General features: G+C 38.4%; 1 protein-coding gene across 1 annotated transcript in view; it reads left to right on the top strand.

Moving 5' to 3' along the window:
• The window catches only part of LOC128647390 (all-trans-retinol dehydrogenase [NAD(+)] ADH4), a 119189-nt gene that overhangs the window by 82399 nt on the left and 13866 nt on the right, over window positions 1-22924 (top strand). Inside the window, exons 8-9 of the mRNA XM_053700177.1 lie at window positions 4888-5148; window positions 10113-10248. Of these exons, the coding sequence (XP_053556152.1) occupies window positions 4888-5148; window positions 10113-10248 (397 nt within the window). The remainder of the gene's footprint in view (window positions 1-4887; window positions 5149-10112; window positions 10249-22924) is intronic.

The raw sequence follows: 22924 nt of genomic DNA, 5'->3' as shown, positions 1-22924 counted from the left end.
TAGATACAAGGTAATCACAGAGTTAATAAGTGTATTAATAACACAGTGTTATCTATGCAAAACTGGGGAATAATAAAGGGATTTTCTATCTTTAAAATAATAAAATATTTCAAGTAGACTGTCCCTTTAAATAATATTCAGAATATTCAAAACGTGACAGCTGTTTCTAGAAGACAAACATAAATAGATAAGGAAAGACAGGATGGCAAAAAGAAGCACAAAGGGAAAAAAAAGACACAGAAAGATATACAGGCCCATTTATCAAGCTCCGTACAGAGCTTGAAGGGCCGTGTTGCTGGCGAGTCTTCAGACTCGCCAGAAACACAACTTATGAAGCAGCGGTCACAAAGACCGCTGCTCCATAACCCTGTCCGCCTGCTCTGAGCAGGCGGACAGGAATCACCGGAAATCAACCCGATCGAATACGATCGGGTTGATTGACACCTCCCTGCTGGCGGCCGATTGGCCGCGAGTCAGCAGGGGGCGGCGTTGCTCCAGCAGCTCTTGTGAGCTGCTGGTTCAATGTTAAATGCGGAGAGCGTATTGCTCTCCGCATTTAGCGAGGTCTTGCGGACCTGATCCGCAGTGTCGGATCAGGTCCGCAAGCCCTTTGATAAATGGGCCTGAGAGAGTGAAAAGGAAGATAAACTGAAAGAGGCAAAAAGATGCAGAAATAGAGTTGGGGTAAAGAGAAGAAGGGTGAAAAGGACTTGGGAAATATAGGAATAGGGAGTAAAATAGAGACACAGATAGAGAGAGAGGGAGACACTTATGAGAAGAGAAAAAACAGCAGAGATACGAAGAAACAAAGCCAGATAGAACTATACATGTAAGGAAAGTTACACTTAAAGAGAGTGCAAGAGAAACACAATAGGAAAAGACAGAGAGAGAGGGTTCCAGGCTCCAAGTGTTTAAAGGGCAGACAAATAACCACTTCATTGAAGTGACAGGATAACAGATATGAAGGCAAGAAAAATGTTCCCAGACAGGCACTCAGTTCTGAATAAAAGTTCTTGTTCTGGCTGCTGGTAAGATTAGGAAGAAGGTAGCAGACTGCTGTGACAGCCTGGACAGCTGCTTTCCCTTTCAATCAGTTTGCTCCATCACTGTAACACTTCCTGAATGAAATCTAGTCAGGTAAATGTAACAATCTGAGTGTAAAGACAATCTTCATAAAACAACTTGTTTTGTCGACAAAACATTTTTGTTATGTTGACAAAAAATTATGTCGCCAAATCAACTTGTTATGTCGACAAAACAAGTGAAAAAATTATTAAAAGTGCATGGCCTCTCCGTAATACCTAAATGTCTATATGAATATTTTTTTCTAAAAACATTGGAATGTAAAAAATGTATTATTATATTTATTATTATCAGCTATTTGTAGAGTGCCAACAGATTCCGCAGCTATAGCAAAACAGTAAAAACACAGTAAAATATATTAAAAATGAATAAAAATTATTTTTCATGTTTAAATGTATTTGAGTGGAAATGTGTGTTTATGTGTTTATATGTATATGTATACATACATAAATATACATGTAAATACACATATATTTACACACATATACATATTTAGACATTATATATATATATATATATATATATATATATATATATATATATATATATATATATATATATATATATATATATAGTCATGCAAAAAGAAAGTACACCCTCTTTGAATTCTATGGTTTTACGTATCAGAACATAATAAAAATTATCTGGTCCTTAGCAGGTCTTTAAATTAGGTAAATACAACCTCAGATGAACAACAACACATGACATATTACACCTTGTCATGATTTATATAGCAAAAACAAAGCCAAAATGGAGAAGTCAAGTGTGAAAAACTAAATACACCCTTACTGCTTCCATAGGAATTAAGAGGCTAAGTAGCAGCCAGTCCATCATTCTACAGTGAGAAAGATTATTCAGTGGAAAACATTCAAGACAGTTGCCAATTTTCCCAAGAGTGGACATCCCAGAAAATTCGCCCCAAGGAGAGACCGTGAAATGATCAGAGAAATTGCAAAAAACTCAAGACTCTACAGGCCTCAGCATGTTAAATGTTAAAGTTCATGACAGTACAATTAGAAAAAGACTGAAGAAGTGTGGTTTGTATGGAAGGGTTGCCAGGAGAAAGTCTCTTCTCTCTAAAAAAAACATGGCAGCAAGGCTTAGGTTTGCTAAGTTACATCTGAACAAGCCACAAGGTTTCTGGAACAATGTCATTTGGACAGACAAGACCAAAGTGGAGATGTTTGGCCATAATGCACAGTGCCACATTTGGTGAAAACCAAACAAAGCATATTAACACAAACACCTCATACCAACTGTCAAGCTCAGTAGAAGAGGGGTGGTGATTTGAGCTGGTTTTGCAGCAACAGGACCTGGGTGCCTCGACCATGATCTCCTCTTTATGCTAGGTCTTCTGGCACACTAATCTGTTGAGCAAAAATTTTGTTTGCGCTCAAGCGCAACCTTTGAAATTGTAATATGCGACCCACACTAACTTTAGCACACCGCTTATAATCTAGTCCAAAGTCATTTTACAACAAAGCAGCAAACACAATCAACAGTTTTATTAACATTGTTATTCAAACCTTGTGACAATATTCAAATAAATTTAGTTATTGCATGTATATCTTGTTAGTTATTTTATCCCTTTTAATTCAGAAACCCCTAATTTATTATTAAGTTTCTAATTACACTAATCAGTCTGCTTTTCCTAAACTTGAACAACAACAACTGTAGTTTTTCCACTGACCCCACAGAGGCTGGAGTATAGTCATTATTCCAGGCAAGTATTGCTTGACCAGTATGGGAGAGAAAACACAAACTTAAAAAGAGATATGATTCAGATAATATTCTATATTAAATTTGCTTCATTCCCATGGTATTCTTTGTTACCAAAGTAGATGTCTGGAGAACTCCCTGCTTTTCAACTACAGATGCCATGAGAACATTTGATAATAGAAGTAAATTAGAAAGTTGATTAAAATAGCATGCTCTCTTTAAATCAAGAAAGAAAATGGTGGGGTTTCATTCCCTTTAACAGGCCTTCAATGGGTATGACTGCAAGAAAAGCAATATTTTCTAAAAAAAAAATATTGCATGTTTTAAAACATGTTATTCAGCACCTAATTGCTTTATCCCCTTAAAGTGTCAGTAAACTTTAAAAATAATGTTATATAATTCTGCACATAGTGCAGAATTATATAACATTATATTAGCCTTATCTGTATAAAACATAATATTCCCTTTTAATTTTAAAACCCCCCGGATGTTTTACAGACCCGCTCTCTGGTCTCTGCTGAGCGGGTCTGTTTTATTCACACAGCACATCGGGCCAGCTGTATAGTCACAGCCCGGCCCGACCGCGCCATAACACAAAGTGTAGCTCGCTCCTGCTCTGTCTGACAGCAGGAGCGAGCTGCACTGTGTATAATGGCGCGGTCGGGCCGGGTTGTGACTATACAGCTGGCCCGATGTGCTGTGTGAATAAAACAGACCCGCTCAGCAGAGACCAGAGAGCGGGTCTGTTAAACAGCCGGGGGGTTTTAAAATTAAAAGGGAATATTATGTTTTATACAGATAAGGCTAATATAATGTTATATAATTCTGCACTATGTGCAGAATTATATAACATTATTTTTGAGGTTTACTGTCCCTTTAAGGACTGGGAATTTCACACAAAAACTTACTCAAAAGACCAGAGCATTTTTTTTTTTGCATTTTTGCTATCACTCCATTTAAACAGAAAAAAGATCCTTGTTTTTTATTTACCTATTAAAACTATATATATATATATATATATATATATATATATATATATATATATATATATATATATATATATATATATATATATGTGTGTGTGTGTGTGTGCATGTAAAAAAAAGAAGAGAACCCAAGGTATTGATCTAGGTACATTTTAGTATTTTTTATATCAACATTTCACTGTCAAATGCAATCAAATTATAAATATTGTTAACTTTTTTGCAAACTTTGGGGTTCTCACTTACATACCACTTATGGCTGCTAATTGCAGCTGCACACCAATGAATGGTTAATCAGTTAGCTTGTAAGGTTTAGTTTAGCTATAGTGTAGAGATTACCCTCCCACCCCCCGATCACTACTGATACCTTCTTAACAGCTCTCTTCCCTCCATCACCCCCCCCCCCCACAGTTTTTTTTTTTATTAAAAAAAAATGTCTGCAGTGCAGGATTCCCCCCCCCCTTACCTTCCCAACTCCCTGATCCCCCAAACAGCTTTCTAACCCTCCCCCCTCAAACTAGTATTCACCATCTTAGGTATTGGCAGCTGTTTGTCGGTACTCAGTTCTTATACATTTTACATTTTTATTACATATATATCTAATGCGATGTTCCGATCCTTCCCTCTCTCCCTCTTGCTGTGGATATCTTTTTCTGCAGTGTAGCTGTCTTGTCGCTTCCGCCTTCTCCCACCTGACCCTCCCACACCACCAATGTAAGGTACCACCATATACCATGATCTTCTGCATGCATGTAGGGCATGCAGAAATAGCATGATCGTGCAGCTGTCATGGAGATCGCTGTAGAAAGAGCCAATAACAGCATGGTCATTAAGGGGTTAAAGACTACTTTTTAATGTCCTCTAAATATCTTTAATGTTTTGAGAATTTGGTAATGCATTTGAAAATACTTTTACAGATCAAATATTTTATACATTTCCTAATTTAGAGATGACAATAAAATGACAGTATTAATAATATGCTTAATATGGAAGATCGTATTGGTTGTCATAAAACAACATTACAAAGCTTTCCAATTGTATTTTGTTGTGTAATTGACACTACTGATTAACTGATATTGCTTTGTATTTCCTTGATATTAAGGTTGAACCTGGTTCTAGCTGTGCTGTATTTGGTTTGGGAGGAGTTGGACTCTCAGCGGTTATGGGATGTAAAGAAGCAGGTGCATCTAGAATTATTGCTGTTGATATCAACAAAGACAAATTCCCAAAAGCTCTAGAGCTGGGAGCAACTGAATGCATCAGTCCTAAAGATTACAAACAACCAATTCAACAAGTAATAGCTGAAATGACTGGTGGTGGAGTGGATTTCTCTATTGAGTGCATTGGAATAGTTGATGTCATGGTAAGTAGTAAAATTTACAATAATTAAATGTCTTTCTTTGAGATCAGCGTGTATCTAATGCTGTTGCTGGATGCCTGGTTGTGAGGCTCTCCAGCAACAGTGCACTAGCAATCAAGTATGACCTTTACTGTGTATACAATCATTATGACATTCAATCACAGTGATAAGCCGCTATTGAGCTGTTGCGGAGGAAGGCTCACACATGCAAGTTTGCTTCCTGCAATGTAAGCTGCTTTTTGAGCTGTTGCAGGGATAGGCTCACACTAAACCACTGCTTCTTACACTCTCCACCACCTCTGAGTTTGTGGTGAGAAATCACCCCAAGCACACTCGATTGGGGTGATTGACAGGCCCTTTTTATTTGCGCGATTGGTTGGGCAACAGAAGAGGGCTGCATTACATACTCAAGCGAGTGTCTAATGAAACATCCGGGCAGTAGATGTACAAGGTCCTCTGCCTGTTAGATGCAAAATAGTGCGGACAGGTTCTCAACTTGTCTGCAAGGCCTTACTAAATGGAGCCCATTGTATACTTTGATGCAGCCTAGATATTAGCATGGTATCAGGTTCGGTGGGCTATAATTTGAAGCCTCAGGTGGAGTCAGTCCAGTTATGCCAAATAAAATGTCCCGAAAGGGATATGATCATATTGACATCAAGTCACCCAGATCACATGTCACAAATGACAAATCATTGTTTGGCTTCTCTCCCTGTCAGCACATATGTGACACCAATAGTAAAAATGTATTATAATAAAGTATATTCTTATCATTTTAATTCAATAAAGGTGCATTTTTTTCATAATTTAATGAAATAGTGTATTTTTTGTTTTTGATCCCTTTGGCAATAAAATGGATAAGTATAAAGTGTTAAAATGCCTGAATACCCTGGGTGTCCAGTTTCTACAAATATATATTGTAGTGGTTTTGTAATCGCTATCAAATTTACAGTCAAAGCATTACAAATTTTGCTAATTTTTAGAGTTAAACCAATAATTCCACACTTGTATTATTTAGCCTATATTTTTTATATATTAGGTATTCCTAAAATCAGAAGACAATAATTAATCTATTTTGATGTTTTTTCTTTAGCTTCACTAGTTAATTTTATAACACAAAACAGCATTTTCAGTATTAAACTATTCATTGTTATTTAATATACCCATACAGGGTATCACAAGAAAGTCCAGTTTGTCTATTAAAAAAACAAAACAATATATAATATGTATGGGGGCACTTAACAAGAGAGCAGGTAATTATGGTGAAACTGAAGCTGAGGAAAAATGACAGAATTGCATTGGTCATTTAACCCCTTAAGGACCACAGCACTTTTCCATTTTCTGTCCGTTTGGGACCAAGGCTATTTTTACATTTCTGCAGTGTTTGTGTTTAGCTGTAATTTTCCTCTTACTCATTTACTGTAACCACACATATCATATACCATTTTTTTCGCCATTAAATGGACTTTCTAAAGATACCATTATTTTCATCATATGTTATAATTTACTATAAAAAAATTATAAAATATTAGGAAAAAATGGAAAAAAACACACTTTTTCTAACTTTGAACCCCAAAATCTGTTACACATCTACAACCACCAAAAAACACCCATGCTAAATAGTTTCTAAATTTTGTCCTGAGTTTAGAAATACCCAATGTTTACATGTTCTTTGGTTTTTTTTGCAAGTGATAGGGAAATAAATACAAGTAGCACTTTGCTATTTCCAAACCACTTTTTTTCAAAATTAGCGCTAGTTACATTGGGACACTGATATCTTTCAGGAATGCCTGAATATCCCTTGACATGTATATATTTTTTTTTAGAAGACATCCCAAAGTATTGATCTAGGCCCATTTTAGTATATTTCATGCAACCATCTCACTACCAAATGCCATCAAATAAAAAAAATTGTTCACTTTTTCACAAATTGTTTCACAAACTTTAGGTTTCTCACTGAAATTATTTACAAACAACTTGTGCAATTATGGCATAAATGGTTGTAAATGCTTCTCTGGGATCCCCTTTGTCAGAAATAGCGGACATATATGGCTTTGGCATTGCTTTTTGGTATTTAGAAGGCCGCTAAATGCCACTGCCCACCACACGTGTATTATGCCCAGCATTGAAGGGGTTAATTAGGGAGCTTGTAGGGTTAATTTTAGCTTTAGTATAATGTAGTAGACAACCCAAAGTATTGATCTAGGTCCATTTTGGTATATTTTATGCCACCATTTCACCGCCAAATGCGAACAAATAAAAAAAAGCATTACATTTTTCACAATTTTAGGTTTCTCACTGAAATTATTTACAAACAGCTTGGGCAATTATGGCATAAATTGTTGTAAAAGCTTCTCTGGGATCCCCTTTGTTCAGAAATAGCAGACATATATGGCTTTGGCTTTGCTTTTTGGTAATTAGAAGGCCGCTAAATGCCACTGCGCACCACACGTGTATAATGCCCAGCATTGAAGGGGTTAATTAGGGAGCTTGTAGGGAGCTTGTAAGGTTAATTTTAGCTTTAGTGTAGGTATCAACCTCCCACATGACACATCACACTCCCTGATCCCTCCCAAACAGCTCTCTTCCCTCCCCCACCCCACAATTGTCCCCGCCATCTTAAGTACTGGCAGTAAGTCTGCCAGTACTAAAATAAGAGTTTTTTGGGGATTTAAAAAAAAAATAATAATAATAATAATTCTGCTCTGTAGGATCCCCCCTTAGCCCCCAACCTCCCTGATCCCCCCCAAACAGCTCTCTAACCCCCCTCTCTGCATTATTATGCGCCATATTGGGTACTGGCAGCTGTCTGCCAGTACCCAGTTTGAAATCAAATGTTTTTTATCAAATGTTTTATTTTATTATTTTAAAACTACTATTTTCTGTAGTGAAGCTGCCCCCCCTCAACCCCCAACCTCCCACCCTCCCAGATCCTTAAAATGTATAATGTTCCCACCCTCTCTCCCACCAAGTACCACCTTACTTGTTGTTCCATAGTGTAGGGTTCCCACTCCCGCGCACGTGCACACACGCTCACGTGCACGCGTGCGCACCAGCGCACGCGCGCGCACTCGATCCCGCCCCCCTTCCCACCGATGGCCACCCACCCGCCTCCCTGGATCAGCTCCCACCCACCAACGAACATAGCCATTGATGGCCGATGCAGAGAGGGCCACAGGGTGGCTCTCTCTGCATCGGACGGCTAAAAAATGTTATAGCAGGATGCCTCAATATCGAGGCATCACTGCTATAACATGAAAGCAGTTGGAAGTGATCAGGATCGCTTCCACTGCTTTCAAAGACCAACGACGTACGGGGTACGTCCTTGGTCATTAACTGCATTATTTTGCAGGACGTACCGCATACGTCGTTGGTCGTTAAGGGGTTAAGCACGTAAATTGGGAGAAAAAAAACTAATTCCTTTAGGGGTTCATTGACAGTTAAAATTCCCAGCACAATTTCTTTGAGCTCATAACCTCCATCACAATTCTTTAGTCATGTGTTTTACACATACAATCCAGGGTGCATGCTAAGGCCAGCTAGACTCCAACATCCTAGTGCAACCGTATAGTCATATGATCACCTATGGCTAAGTTTATCATATGCATACGTGACCAGTGCTTTTGGTGGATATCAATATTGTTTGTGTACAAAGGGCTATCCTTAACCAATGAAAGAGCAAGAATAATTCATAGGCTTAAACTAACATAAAGTCTAAACATAGCAATGGATCTTTTCATCTGGTAAATTTTGCTTTCCTACCTATAACTTGGAGTTCTTATCTTCACAAATGGTACCATATTGGTGTTTTCAAGGTTCTGCCACTAATTCCACCTCAGCCCTTACACACTGATGGATATATATTTGTTATCAGTATGTAGGGGCTCAGGTTATTTGACACACCTATTATTATTATTATTATTATTATTATTATTATTAACGGTTACTTATAAAGCGCCAACAGATTCTGCAGCACTAAACAAAGTACAGTACATTTGTGAGGGTAAATTACTGCAGTAGTTTCATTGACAAACTTAAACAAGATGAGAGGAATGCTCTGCCCCTGAGCGCAATCAGTTATAGGAGCACTTATTTAAAGTGGCCTACAGGTAGAAAGGCTCTGAAGCTTACAATCTAAATGAGAGTGAGTGACACAGAAGGTGAGAGGGAAGAAAATTCAGAATCATGGTTAAATTAAATTATGAATCAGAAAGAATGAATCTGTTAATGGGATAATGTGTGTAATAAGAACAGGGCAGGAAGATGCAAAGTGCAGAATGATATTACATTGAAATGTAGGGAGCAATATAGCTGTATAGAGAGAAGTAGAATAACAAGTTATGTGCAGAATGTGGAACTGCAGTGAATTCATCATTGCAAACAACTGTGATAGTTCCCCCTGAGAGCAATTAAGAGTGGTTATACAATAAGAGTAAACATGAGGGTGAGGGGTGGAAAGTGCTTTGTGTTAAACAGATGCAGTTTATAGACAGTGGTCAGATGATTTAGGTGAGCTGAGATGTCTGAGTGAAGTGAGTCTAAGCTGAGCTTTGTGTGTAATAGATGAAGTTTATAAGCAGACAGTGATAGATGCTTTAGGTGAGCTGAGATGTCTGAGTGAAGTGAGTCTCAGCTGGGCTTTGTGACAAATAGATGCAGTTTGTTTGCAGACAATGTTCAGATGCTTTAGGTGAGTTAGGATGTCTGAGTAAAGTGATTCTCAGCTGAGCTTTGTTAAATAGATGAAGTTTGTAAACAGACAGTTGTGAGATGATTTATATCACACAGATATATATATATATATATATATATATATATATATATATATATATATATATATATATATATATATATATATAGAGAGAGAGAGAGAGAGAGAGAGAGAGAGAGAGAGAGAGAGAGAGAGAGAGAGAGTCTTATTACATAACCTGTAACCATTCTAACTCTCTTGTACCATTCAATCCTAGAAAGCTGCTCTAGAGTGCACCACAGTAGGCTGGGGTACATGTGCAATTGTTGGCGTGGCATTGGGAGACCAGGGAGTGCCTGTTGCTCCCTTCCAGTTGATAATGGGACGTACCCTGAAAGCCACATTCTTTGGAGGTAAGTCTATAAAAGTAGAGACATTGTAAACACTGAGATAGTAATATAAAATGATAAATATATATATAAACAAAATCTGCAATATATTTTCATTGTTTATTTTGTCTCCTTTTCCTGTAATTACTTTCTATGATTCCGTTATATTCCACACAGCCATTGGCCCCTATTTATCAAGCCGTCAACTTACTTGCATTCGACGGCACCAATACGCTCACCTAATATCGCCTAACATCGCTACCGTGGACCTGAATACGCTCTCCAAAGTTACCAAAAAAGCTGTCAAAAAGCTGCGCACCAAGTACGGGGCGATGAGCAGCGGACTGTTGTTAACTAACAGTCATCGATCTCGCTGCTATTCGGCTTTTTCCCAGCTTTATTGGTATACTGTCACTAAACACCGCCACTATACTAAACTGTTAAACCCCTAAACCGCCGCTCCTGGACCCCGCCGCAATTAAATAAAGTTATTAACCCCTAAACTGCCGCTCCCGGAGCCCACCGCCACCTACATTATACTTATTAACCCCTATCCTGCCGCTCCCGGAGCCCACCGCCACCTACATTATACTTATTAACCCCTAATCTGCCCCCCCTACACCGCCACCACCTACATAATACTTATTAACAACTAATCTACCGTCCCCAACGTCGCCGCCACTATATTAAACTTATTAACCCCTAAACCTAAGTCTAACCCTAACCCTAACACCCCCAAACTTAAATTTAATTTAAATAAATCTAAATAAAATTACTATCATTAACTAAATTATTCCTATTTAAAACTAAATACTTACCTATAAAATAAACCCTAAGATAGCTACAATATAACTAATAGTTACATTGTAGCTATCTTAGGGTTTATTTTTATTTTACAGGCAAGTTTTTATTTATTTTAACAAGGTAGAATCGTTACTAAATAGTTATTAACTTTTTAATAACTACCTAGCTAAAATAAATACAAATTTACCTGTAAAATAAAACCTAACCTAAGTTACAATAACACCTAACACTACACTACAATTACATTAATTCCCTAAATGAAATACAATTAAATAAAATTAGCTAAAGTACAAAAAAAAAAACACTAAATTACAGAAAATAATAAACAAATTACAGATTTTTAAACTAATTACACCTAATCTAATCCCCCTAACAATATAAAAAAGACCACCCAAAAAAAAAAAAACCCTAGCCTAAACTAAACTACCAATAGCCCTTAAAAGGGCCTTTTGCGGGGCATTGCCCCAAAGTAATCAGCTCTTTTGCCTGTAAAAAAAAAATACAAACAATCCCCCCAACAGTAAAACCCACCACCCACACAACTAAACCCAACAAAAAAAACTAACTAAAAAAACCTAAGCTCCCCATTGCCCTGAAAAGGGCATTTGGATGGGCATTTGTGGCCCAAAGCCCTAACCTAAAAATAAAACCCACCCAATACACCCTTAAAAAAACCTAACACTAACCCCCTGAAGATCAACTTACCGGGAGACGTCTTGATCCAAGCTGGGCGAAGTGGTCCTCCAGATGGGCAGAAGTCTTCATCCAAGCCGGGCAGAAGTGGTCCTCCAGATGGGCAGAAGTCTTCATCCAAGCCGGGCAGAAGTGATCATCCAGACGGCATCTTCTATCTTCATCCATCCGGCACGGAGCAGGTCCATTTTCAAGATATCCGACGCGGAGCATTCTACCAGCCAATTGGAATTAAGGTAGAAAAAATCCTATTGGCTGATGCAATCAGCCAATAGGATTGAAGTTCAATCCTATTGGCAGATTGGAACAGCCAATAGGATTGAGCTTGCATTCTATTGGCTGTTCCAATCAGCCAATAGGATTGAACTTCAATCCTATTGGCTGATTGCATTAGCCAATAGGATTTTTTCTACCTTAATTCCGATTGGCTGGTAGAATTCTATCAGCCAATCGGAATCTAAGGGACGCCATCTTGGATGACGTCACTTAAAGGAACCGTAATTCGTCAGGTAGTCGTCGAATGAAGAGGATGCTCCGCCGCGTCGGATGTCTTGAAGATAGACCCGCTCCACGCCGGATGGATGAAGATAGAAGATAGACTTCTGCCCGGCTTGGATGAAGACTCCTGCCCGTCTGGAGGACCACTTCTGCCCGGCTTAAATGAAGACTTCTGCCCGTCTGGAGGACCACTTTTGCCCGGCTTGGATGAAGACGTTTCCCGGTAAGTCGATTTTCAGGGGGTTAGTGTTAGGTTTTTTTAAGGGTGTATTGGGTGGGTTTTATTTTTAGGTTAGGGCTTTGGGCAATGCCCATCCAAATGCCCTTGTCAGGGCAATGGGGAACTTAGGTTTTTTTAGTTTGTTTTTTTTGGGGGGTTGGTTGTGTGGGTGGTGGGTTTTACTGTTGGGGGGGATGTTTGTATTTTTTATTTATAGATAAAAGAGCCGATTAATTTGGGGCAATGCCCCGCAAAAGGCCCTTTTAAGGGCTATTGGTAGTTTGGTTTAGGCTAGGATTTTTTTTTATTTATTTTGTGTGGGCTTTTATTATTTTGATAGGGCTATTAGATTAAGTGTAATTAATTTAAATATCAAATATTTTTGTACTTTAGATAATTGTATATAATTTAGTTAATTGTATGTAATTTATTTAATTGTATTTAATTGTAGTGTAGTGTTAGGTGTTAGTGTAACTTAGGTTAGGTTTTATTTACAGGTAAATTTGTATTTATTTTAGCTAGGTAGTTATTAAATAGTTAATAACTATTTAGTAACTATTCTACCTAGTTAAAATAAATACAAACTTGCCTGTAAGATAAAAATAAACCCTAAGCAAGCTACAATGTAACTATTAGATATATTGTAGCTAGCTTAGGGTTTTTTTTTACAGATAAGTATTTAGTTTTAAATAGGAATAATTTAGTTAATGATAGTAATTTTATTTAGATTTATTTAAATTAGATTTAAGTTTGGGGGTGTTAGGGTTAGACTTAGGTTTAGGGGTTAATAAATATAATATAGTGGTGGCGACGTTGGGGAAGGCAGATTAGGGGTTAATAAGTATTATGTAGGTTGCGGCAGTGTAGGAGGGGCAGATTAGGGGTTAATAAGTATAATGTAGGAGGCGGCGGTGTAGGGGGTGGCAGATTAGGGGTTTAATAAGTATAATGTAGGTGTCGGCGGTGTAGGGGGCGACAAATTAGGGGTTAATAAGTATAATGTAGGTGTCGGTGGTGTAGGGGGCAGCAGATTAGGGGTGTTTAGACTCGGGGTACATGTTAGGGTGTTATTTGTAAACGTAACTTTATTTTCCCATAGGAATCAATGGGATATCAGGCGGCAGCGAACATGAGCTTTCGCTGCTTTCAGACTCCCATTGATTCCTATGGCATCCGCCGCCTCCAGGGCGGCGGATTGAAAACCGGGCCGGAATAGTGCCGAGCGTACCTGCTAGTTATTTGATAACTAGCAAAAGTAGTCAGATAGTGCCGAATTTGCATTCGGAACATCTGTAGTGACGTAAGCATTGATCTGTGTCGGACTGAGACTGGCGGATCGTATGTTACATCACTAAATTCTACTTTTGCCGGCATCTAGCATTTATTTAGTGTTTATTGTCCCTTTAAGTATAAGTCACCCAAATTACATGAGCAATAACCACATCCAACAGATTTTCTCACATTGGGATAGTTTACAGGTGGAGTAGTAGTTTGCGCTCCCGTGTTAACGTTGCTAGAGGCTTTTTGCGTGAGTTAGGTAGCGAGCGCATTACAAGTAGCAAGTAAAAGGTTTTCACTCTCTTGTTAACCTGACACATGTAAAAAGCCGAAGTTGGAATATTGTGACTGTGTTAACATATTCCTCCATAGACTTCAATAAACCGCGAAAAGTGGAAAATTGATTGTGTTTACTCAAGTGTGCTAACCCGACATGAAATATTAACCTTTCACGTTCCAATGTTCTTCACATAGAAGAATATGTTCTATTTATTCATAAATACATATATATATATATATATATATATATATATATATATATATATATATATATACACACACACTGTATATATTTGATCGACTTTTGGTAATATATATATATATATATATATATATATATATATATATATATACACACACACAGTATCCCACAAAAGTGAGCACACTTTTGTGGGATATTTTATTATATCTTTTCGTGTGACAACACTGAAGAAATGACACTTTGCTACAATGTAAAGTAGTGAGTGTACAGCTTGTATAACAGTGTAAATTTGCTGTCCACTCAAAATTACTCAACACACAGCCATTAATGTCTAAACCGTTGGTAGGTCTCAGGTTTGAATAGGGAGCAGGTGTGTTAAATTTGGTGTTATCACTCTCACACTCTCTCATACTGGTCACTGGAAGTTCAACATGGCACCTCATGGCAAAGAACTCTCTGCGGATCTGAAAAAAAGAATTGTTGCTCTACATAAAGATGACCTAGGCTATAAGAAGATTGCCAAGATCCTGAAACTGAGCTGCAGCACAGTGGGCAAGACCATACAGCTGTTTCACAGGGCAGGTTCCACTCAAAGCAGTCAGAACAAAGAAGTTGAGTGCATGTGCTTAGCGTCATATCCAGAGGTTGTCTTTGGGAAATAGACGTATGAGTGCTGCCAGCATTGCTGCAGAGGTTGAAGGGGTGGGGAGTCAGCCTGTCAGTGCACCATATGCCGCACGCTGCATCAAATTGGTTTGCATGGCTGTCGTCCCAGAAGGAAGCCTCTTCTAAAGATTATGCACAAGAAAGTCCGCAAATAGTTTGCTGAAGACAAGCAGGCTAAGGACATGGATTACTGGAACCATGTCCTGTGGTCCGATGAGACCAAGATAAACTTATTTGGTTCAGATGGTGTCAAGCGTGTGTGGCGGCAACCAGGTGAGGGGTACAAAGACAAGCGTGTCTTGCCTACAGTCAAGCATGGTGGTGGGAATGTCATGGTCTGGGACTACATGAGTGCTGCCGGCACTGGGGAGCTACAGTTTATTGAGGGAACCATGAATGCCAACATGTACTGTGACATACTGAAGCAGAGATACTGAAGCAGAGCATGATCCCCTCCCTTCAGAGACTGGGCCGCAGGGCAGTATTCCAACATGATAACAACCCCAAACAAACCTCCAAGACAAGCACTGCCTTGCTAAATAAGCTGAGGGTAAAGGTGATGGACTGGTCAAGCATGTCTTCAGACCTAAACCCTATTGAGCATCTGTGGGGCATCCTCAAACGGAAGATGGGGGAGTGCAAGATCTCTAACATCCACCAGCTCCGTGATGTCATCATAGAGGAGTGGAAGAGGACTCCAGTGGCAACCTGGGAAGCTCTGGTGAACTCCATGCCCAAGAAGGTTGAGGCAGTGCTGGAAAATAATGGTGGCCACACAAAATATTGACACTATGGGCCCAATTTGGACATTTCCACTTAGGGGTGTACTCACTTTTGTTGCCAACGGTTTAGACATTAATGGCTGTGTGTTGAGTTATTTTGAGGGGACAGCTAATTAAAAATGCTATACAGGCTGTACACTCGCTACTTTACATTGTAGCAAAGTGTCATTTCTTCAGTGTTGTCACATGAAAAGATATAATAAAATATTTACAAAAATTTGAGGGGTGTACTTACTTTTGTGGGATACTGTATATTATATATATGTATAGCTATATACAGATATATAGGAATATCTATTAATAAATACTTAGAACATTTTAATGTGTTTTAATGCAGCTTTCTTATTTAATTTGTTTTCATTCAAAGCACTGCAGGTCACTAGTGGTACTTTAATCCATTTTGATGGGGTTAAACACATAGGGCCAGATTCTGAGTGGAGCGCTAACAGTTCTGCAAGCGAAAAGTGGTTTATCGCAGGTGTCGGAGAGCGTCAGGTTTTTCACTCATATTAAAAGTTAAAAGTAAACGCGATCACTTGAGTGCAATTGAAGTTAACGTGCATTGGGTGTCCTCAGAGCTCTGGTTAACTGTTTCTCGAAACAAAATAGTGTCACAAAACACATCAAAAATACATTATAACGTAGAGTTTCACTCACAATAGCACTATCTAATAAAAATAATTTAAAAAAATATATAATTATAACTTATAAGGTCCCAGGCAAATGGCTTTAACATAGAGATATATGCATATACGTGTCTAAATATGTACATGTATGTATGTATATATATATATATATATATATATATATATATATACACTCAGAGAGAAGCGCACTCACAGGAATGAACAAACAGCTCAATACCATTGTCAGTCGGTTCTATGGGTGATTTACCACCTGGGTGCAGCTTCGTTTTAGCCCAGTAATGCTTTCCACAGAGTAGAACTTTCCTGTAGTATATCAGTCTGATCCCGATAATGACGGTCAGTCCAGTGCAGAAATACCAGGCAATTCTTCTCTGAACAAGGAACACAGCAACCCCAGGCAATCCTTTCAGCCTTCATTGGGCCTCTTCAGTGAGGTGTAGCCATATTCCTATAAGCACACTGAGCAAGGAGTCCACGTCTGGTTACCCTTTTTTCCCTTAGGGAGACAATACACTCAGAGAGAAGCGCACTATGATGATTTACCACCTGGGTGAAGCTTCTTTTTAACCCAGTTAATATATATATTTATATGTGTATATATGTATTTACAGACATACTGCTCCCACTTGTAATCTGGCCCATAGATTTGCAGCATTGCTTGTGATAAACTTAGAAAAGTATTATTTCTTATGCAAAGTTTATGTATACCTTTGCGCATTATATTTTAAAAAGTGTGCATATATTAAGGTTATCATAATTTATATATTTACATTATATGGTCTTAGATGTATTATATATTTTTTGAGCAAATAATATTAATTGTCAAGACAAGATATATCAGAAGTAAGGGATTTGACCGTCACAATATTCCACCTTATATAAAATCCACCTTTATATAAACGTCATGAAAACCAATAGACCAATCACGGATGAAGCATACGTATATAAAGAGGTCCAATACATGTCTGAACCATCTTGATAAAGCCATGGTACATGGCGAAACGCGTTGAAGGAGTCAGACAATAAACCACAAGGTGTTAATATAACATGAACATCAAGGATTGAAAGAGATTGTCCGGAATTACTTTTTTCGCCTCTCTTCCTCATACTCTGCGCAGAGTTTTCGTTCAAGCCGGATCTACTTCTGAGAGGATCAGTGACACCGCCGACTGTTAGGAGCCGCTACAGACACCTGTGCCTGAACCCTACGGACAATTCTTACCACAAAGTGAGACAGGTAGGCACTGTAGAGGTGTTGTGGCCCTACAGTTAGGTTATACATTGTCACCCGTCCTATGATTAAGACTTACACCCTGAATAACACACTAATAATATATTAGTATTGAACCAACCACCTTTAAACGAATTTGTCCGTTGATTGGCTAACCTCCATTATACAAACGGAACTTTCTTGGAACTCTTTTGAAGGTTACTATTTACAAAGGAAAGAACATTTAGGTGGATACAAGTTTTCTTAATTAAGCATTCAGTCGTTAAAGGACCCACGATACATTTTAGTTCTAAGCAGAACAAATCCCTTACCCTACTTTTTGTTGCACAAAGTGAAATTCGCTACCGCACCCTCATTCCAAAGTGGGGCTTTTAGATTTATATCTTGTATTTAATTAGTTTGTCTGCATGCATATATGTATATGACCGGTCATACATTTTTAGCCTTATTTTAGATTAATACTTAATTTTTGTCATTTTTGCATATTCATGTATTTTTTAAGAATAATAACATAAAGTATTTTATTCTTGTACCAATTGGGTTATGTGTTTATTTTATTAGATATTTTATTTGATATATTGTTCAAAGGAGGATATAATCCTAGGATTTTTAGCTTATATACACCCACTACTATAGTTGTTTTATAGATTACCATTGGAGATTATCCCCGTAGCTGTTAGCGCACACACACACACTTTTTTCTTATATTTTGATAAACAAATTAGAGAATGTCCTTTTATCACTGTAATGGTCTAGGATACATCGGAGGCGGAGCTAGCTACCAAACGGAGCAGTCGCCATTACATTGAGCTCCTACTTTTTGGCATAAAACTATCCACAAAAATTATCTAGATTGGTGGTTTCTGCTACTTAAAAATAATACCATAGCTTCATTTACATTAGAGCTATTAGATACAGCAATTCGATCTAACCCGCTATAGCCTGTGATACGGAGGCGAGCTGGCCCGGGCTCAGAGGACCCACTGACTGACACCGCACATCGCAGACTTCAGGGAACAAGCCCGGCAAGCGGACCATCTACCTGTTACAACAGCAGCTGTTTCTTATCGCCGTTAGCTCCGGAGGGTTGGGGATCCACTCCGGAGCTTTACTGAGGCGCTACACCAAATAGCGGAGCTACTCCCGAGACACCGGATTAGAAACTGTATCAGAGCCGACTCATCACCACTTCTGACAAATGTGAGTAACGGCTGGTCGAACTCTGACCACTATCCACATAAGCCACAGCAAATTAAGTCTGCATATCCACACACTCTGAGCCGCAATTTTGAGGGAGCGAACAGGTCTTAGGCCAGAAATAAAATACAGCCCGGTCCCCTTTTGGTTGTGGCGCGAAACGCCATTTTCAGTGTCTCTTTTTTTTTATATATATATATATATATATATATATATATGCAACACGGCCCTGAGTACTATCAGCTCCCTTCAAAGTATTCCTCCCTTCAGCTTCATTGATGATGGAATCTCTCTAAAGGATAGACACTAAAAGAAAAAAACCTTTATTTAAATTTACATTGAGAACTGAAGCTTAGGAGACCTGGTATTTTCCTATCTGTGTGCCAGCATACTCCTATCTAACACGTGGGGCCTACACTCATTGTGGATACTCATAGACTAATCTTATAGCACTTGCACAATAATTGTGCTGCAAACAGGAGACACTAGTGATCTTTTATGCTCTGCAGAGGGATAAATATATAACAAGAGAACAAAGTTTAATTCGGCAAACACTTTGACGAATTCCCCTGTTCTTTCTACCCAACTTTAGAGTGCATTATCACACTTATAGGATCACTGTAAGCCTGCTAAACATGTGGTATATTCTAGCTGAGCTGTAAGCAGGGGATAATAGTGAGACTTTGTCATATTGTGAAAGGACAGAGCAGCAGAATAATAAAGATTAGGCAAATAAATAATTGTGTCTACTGCACACAGAACTTCTATCTACATTCTGTGCAAGTTGTTGTGTGTGCGTGGCTGGCTGAATTGCTCTCTCCCCCTTCCATTTCCTGCTGGCCACGGTGTCAGCAGGTCATATCCCAGCTCCTTTGCCCGACTTCGCCCAGTGGGGGCAGCTTCCCTGGGGAGGAGAGAGGGTTCTAGTAAATAAATTTAGCCAATAGCAGCCACACTGGACTTTCATTTGTGTGCTTAATAGAGATCAGGAGACAGACATTACAGATGATGCAGTTACCTGAAATGTAAGGTGTTGAGACGACCCGACATGGATGCATTAATATAACCCCTAAACCATTACTACATTACTTGCAGCATCCCCACCTTCCACTCACTCCTATTACAAGAAAACCAAATCTGCAGAGGCTCACCGAAAAGCTATGAAAGGCAAAGCATTGTACAACAATTACGCTGTTGAATGAAGTGAGTGAGAAGGGATAAGGAGTCTGCAAATATCATAAAGCGCACCTAAACATCTAGTGGGGGTCTTGGCGGATAACAAACCTTTCAAGCAATAAGTGGGGAAACCTAGAAATATTTATTCAGCAAAAAACACTGCTAAAACACAAATAACATAGAACACCTGATCTTTCAGTACAAGCACCATGGCCACAAGAAAACACTCCAAAGGGGACAGAGGGCCAAAATCTTTATCAGTTGATACTTTTTTTTAAAACCTCTTAGATCACTAAATCCCAGGAACATGTTCTAGCGGAAACTGAGGAAGACATAGATACAGATAATGAGGAGGAATCTGAAGAACTGACTCCTGTAACCAAAGCAGATCTACAAGGCCTGGTATCAAAGCAAGATATAGCTTCTAATTTTGAAAAGCTATGGGAAAAGATGGATAACTTCCAAGCCACAGTCACCAATAGTCTTACGGACATTAAAACAGAGATATTAGAGCTGGGAACTCGAGTAGACTCCTTAGAAACAGTCACAGAGGAAATGGGAGAGGAAATCACAACAGTCTCCCAAACTCTCGACTCACACAGCCAAAGTATACGAGATCTAGAAGAAGAAATCGAAGACCTGGAGAATCGGAGCAGACGCTCCAATATCAGACTCAAAGGAATCCCTGAATCTATTGGAGCAGAAGACCTACACAGCTATCTCCAGCAGCTATTCCATGCTATAATAGGGGGACCGACTGAATCTGAATATCCATTCGAGAGGGCACACAGAGCCCTTAAAGCGAAACCCAAAGCGGACCAACCACCGAGAGACGTTATCATTAAACTCCTAAGGTTCCTTGACAGAGAAAAAATACTATTGGCCGCTAGGCCAAACCCCACATTTAAGTTCCAGGGAAATGTTATCCAGTTTTTTCAGGACCTCTGCGTTAAAACACTACAAAAAAGGTATGCGCTGAAGCCTCTTACTCTCCTCCTAAGGAAAAATAATATACCCTACAGATGGGGCTTTCCTTTAGCTCTGCTTGTTATGCGAAACGGCAGAACATCTACGGTTAAAACCACTGAGGAGATCCCAGACATTTGTAAATTTCTAGATTTAGAACCACCCGACAGCTTGAGGGCGGAGGCGGCATCTACCTCCTCTGATACACCCTCACTAAAAGCGAAGCCCCAAAGATCAAAGTGGAAGAGAGTGACAAATAACATTAAACCTAAAACATGAGCCACCTGTAAAGTGCAAGACCATTATAGCCAAGCATGCCTTGGCTTTCTACCAGAACTAATATATCACCCTTTGCCCCGGGTGATAATGAAAATGACCAAGAGGTCAATTTAGATCTAGACTCACAAGATAGATTTAGACTCTCTACTGGTTGAAAGTAATGAAAAATTGAGAATCCATGTCGGAATAACATAGTACAGGTACTATGTGCTGGTTTCGACATAATTGTACTCAAATGTTTAGTTATTGTTTGTTGTTATGTTCTTATATTTGTTTGTTCATGCTATCAATATATCAATGCATGAAATGTTATCATGTTATGCTCATCTTGTGGAAATGTTCTACAGGGTTATAGGAAGATGAAAAGACAGTTAAGAGGACAGGGAGGAAGGAAGGAAATAACCAGGCTTACACCTTTAGATTTAATGGAAGGGGTCTTAGGCTCAAAAGGAGGATTCAAATGATGCCAAAGGTAGGGTTAAAACACAAAGCTAGCACAAATATTATAATGACAATACCCAAGATAGTTTTGATCTCGCATAATGCGAGAGGTTTGAACACGGATGTGAAAAGGAGAACAGCCATGACAAATTATAGACGCCTGAAGGCCAATATTATTTACCTTCAGGAGACCCACTTTCTGAAGGATACCATCCCCAAATCCTGGGCAAGAGACTACTCAGCGCTGTTTCACTCTGCCTTAGATTCCAAAAAAGGGGAGTCTCTATATTAATACACTCCTCGATACCTTTTACCCATAAGGAGACTATATCTGATAAGGTAGATATCTTTTGGTATTTGGCCATTTGGGAAATGTAGAGGTACTCCTATGTAATATATACGCCCCAAATGAACAACATGACAAGTTTTTTACTGTTCTCTCCAATTTGTTGACAGACTGGTCTAGATTAAGAATAATCTTGGCGGGGGATTTCAACATTGACTTACAATCATTGACTAGACAAGCAACCAGCCAACAATCTTTGAAAACACAGAGGCAGAAAAGAATTGCTACAAATATTCTGGGACTGTTGGACCAACACACGCTACAGGATACATGGCAGGCACTGCATGGGGGACTAGGAGACACTATATGGGTTAATTTAAGATAAGCGCCAAGTTGTTATCCTTATGCTCCCTCACAGGCAATCTTCCCTATGATTACCAAATCACTAAACAGATACCTTTAAATTTATATAGTTTGGGAGCGCTTGAAAAGCTTAAAGGAAGATATGGAGATTGATATTTTATATATATGTAATTTATTTATAACATAGATTAGAAAACAAGTATGTTAAAAAACCTTTACGAACATTATAAAAACAGATTTCTATTACTAAAACAGATTTGTATTATTAAAACATATATTGAGATTTATGGCACGTGATTTGTGTAAGATAATGACTATAAAAACAATCTGTTCAGATATGGGACGTCTCCCTCTATGTCAAAATTATTATATCTAGCCTATCTTATATCTTATACTTTATAACACAATATATCTTATACTTTATATCATTTATTTGTATTAATCAATTATTTCTTAAATACCACCTTCATCCACCTTATATAAACGTTTTTTTTTTTTTTTTAAATAATACTTTCATGGTTTTTAAATGAATAAAATGTTCATCACAAAAACTTTGATTTTTAAAAGTTCATTTCTTCTCAATATTGATACAAAGTTGCGGAGTTCCAGCTAAAAGTTCATATATACTATGTAATCCGATACACTTTTGTTCTTTTGTTCTCAGAAGAAAATGCAGGAATGTTATTTATAAA

This window comes from Bombina bombina, chromosome 2, assembly GCF_027579735.1.
Source record: "Bombina bombina isolate aBomBom1 chromosome 2, aBomBom1.pri, whole genome shotgun sequence".
NCBI classification, from domain to species: Eukaryota; Metazoa; Chordata; class Amphibia; order Anura; family Bombinatoridae; genus Bombina; species Bombina bombina.
The sequence above is the reverse complement of the archived record's forward strand: the minus strand, read 5'-3'. Positions and strand labels throughout refer to the sequence as shown.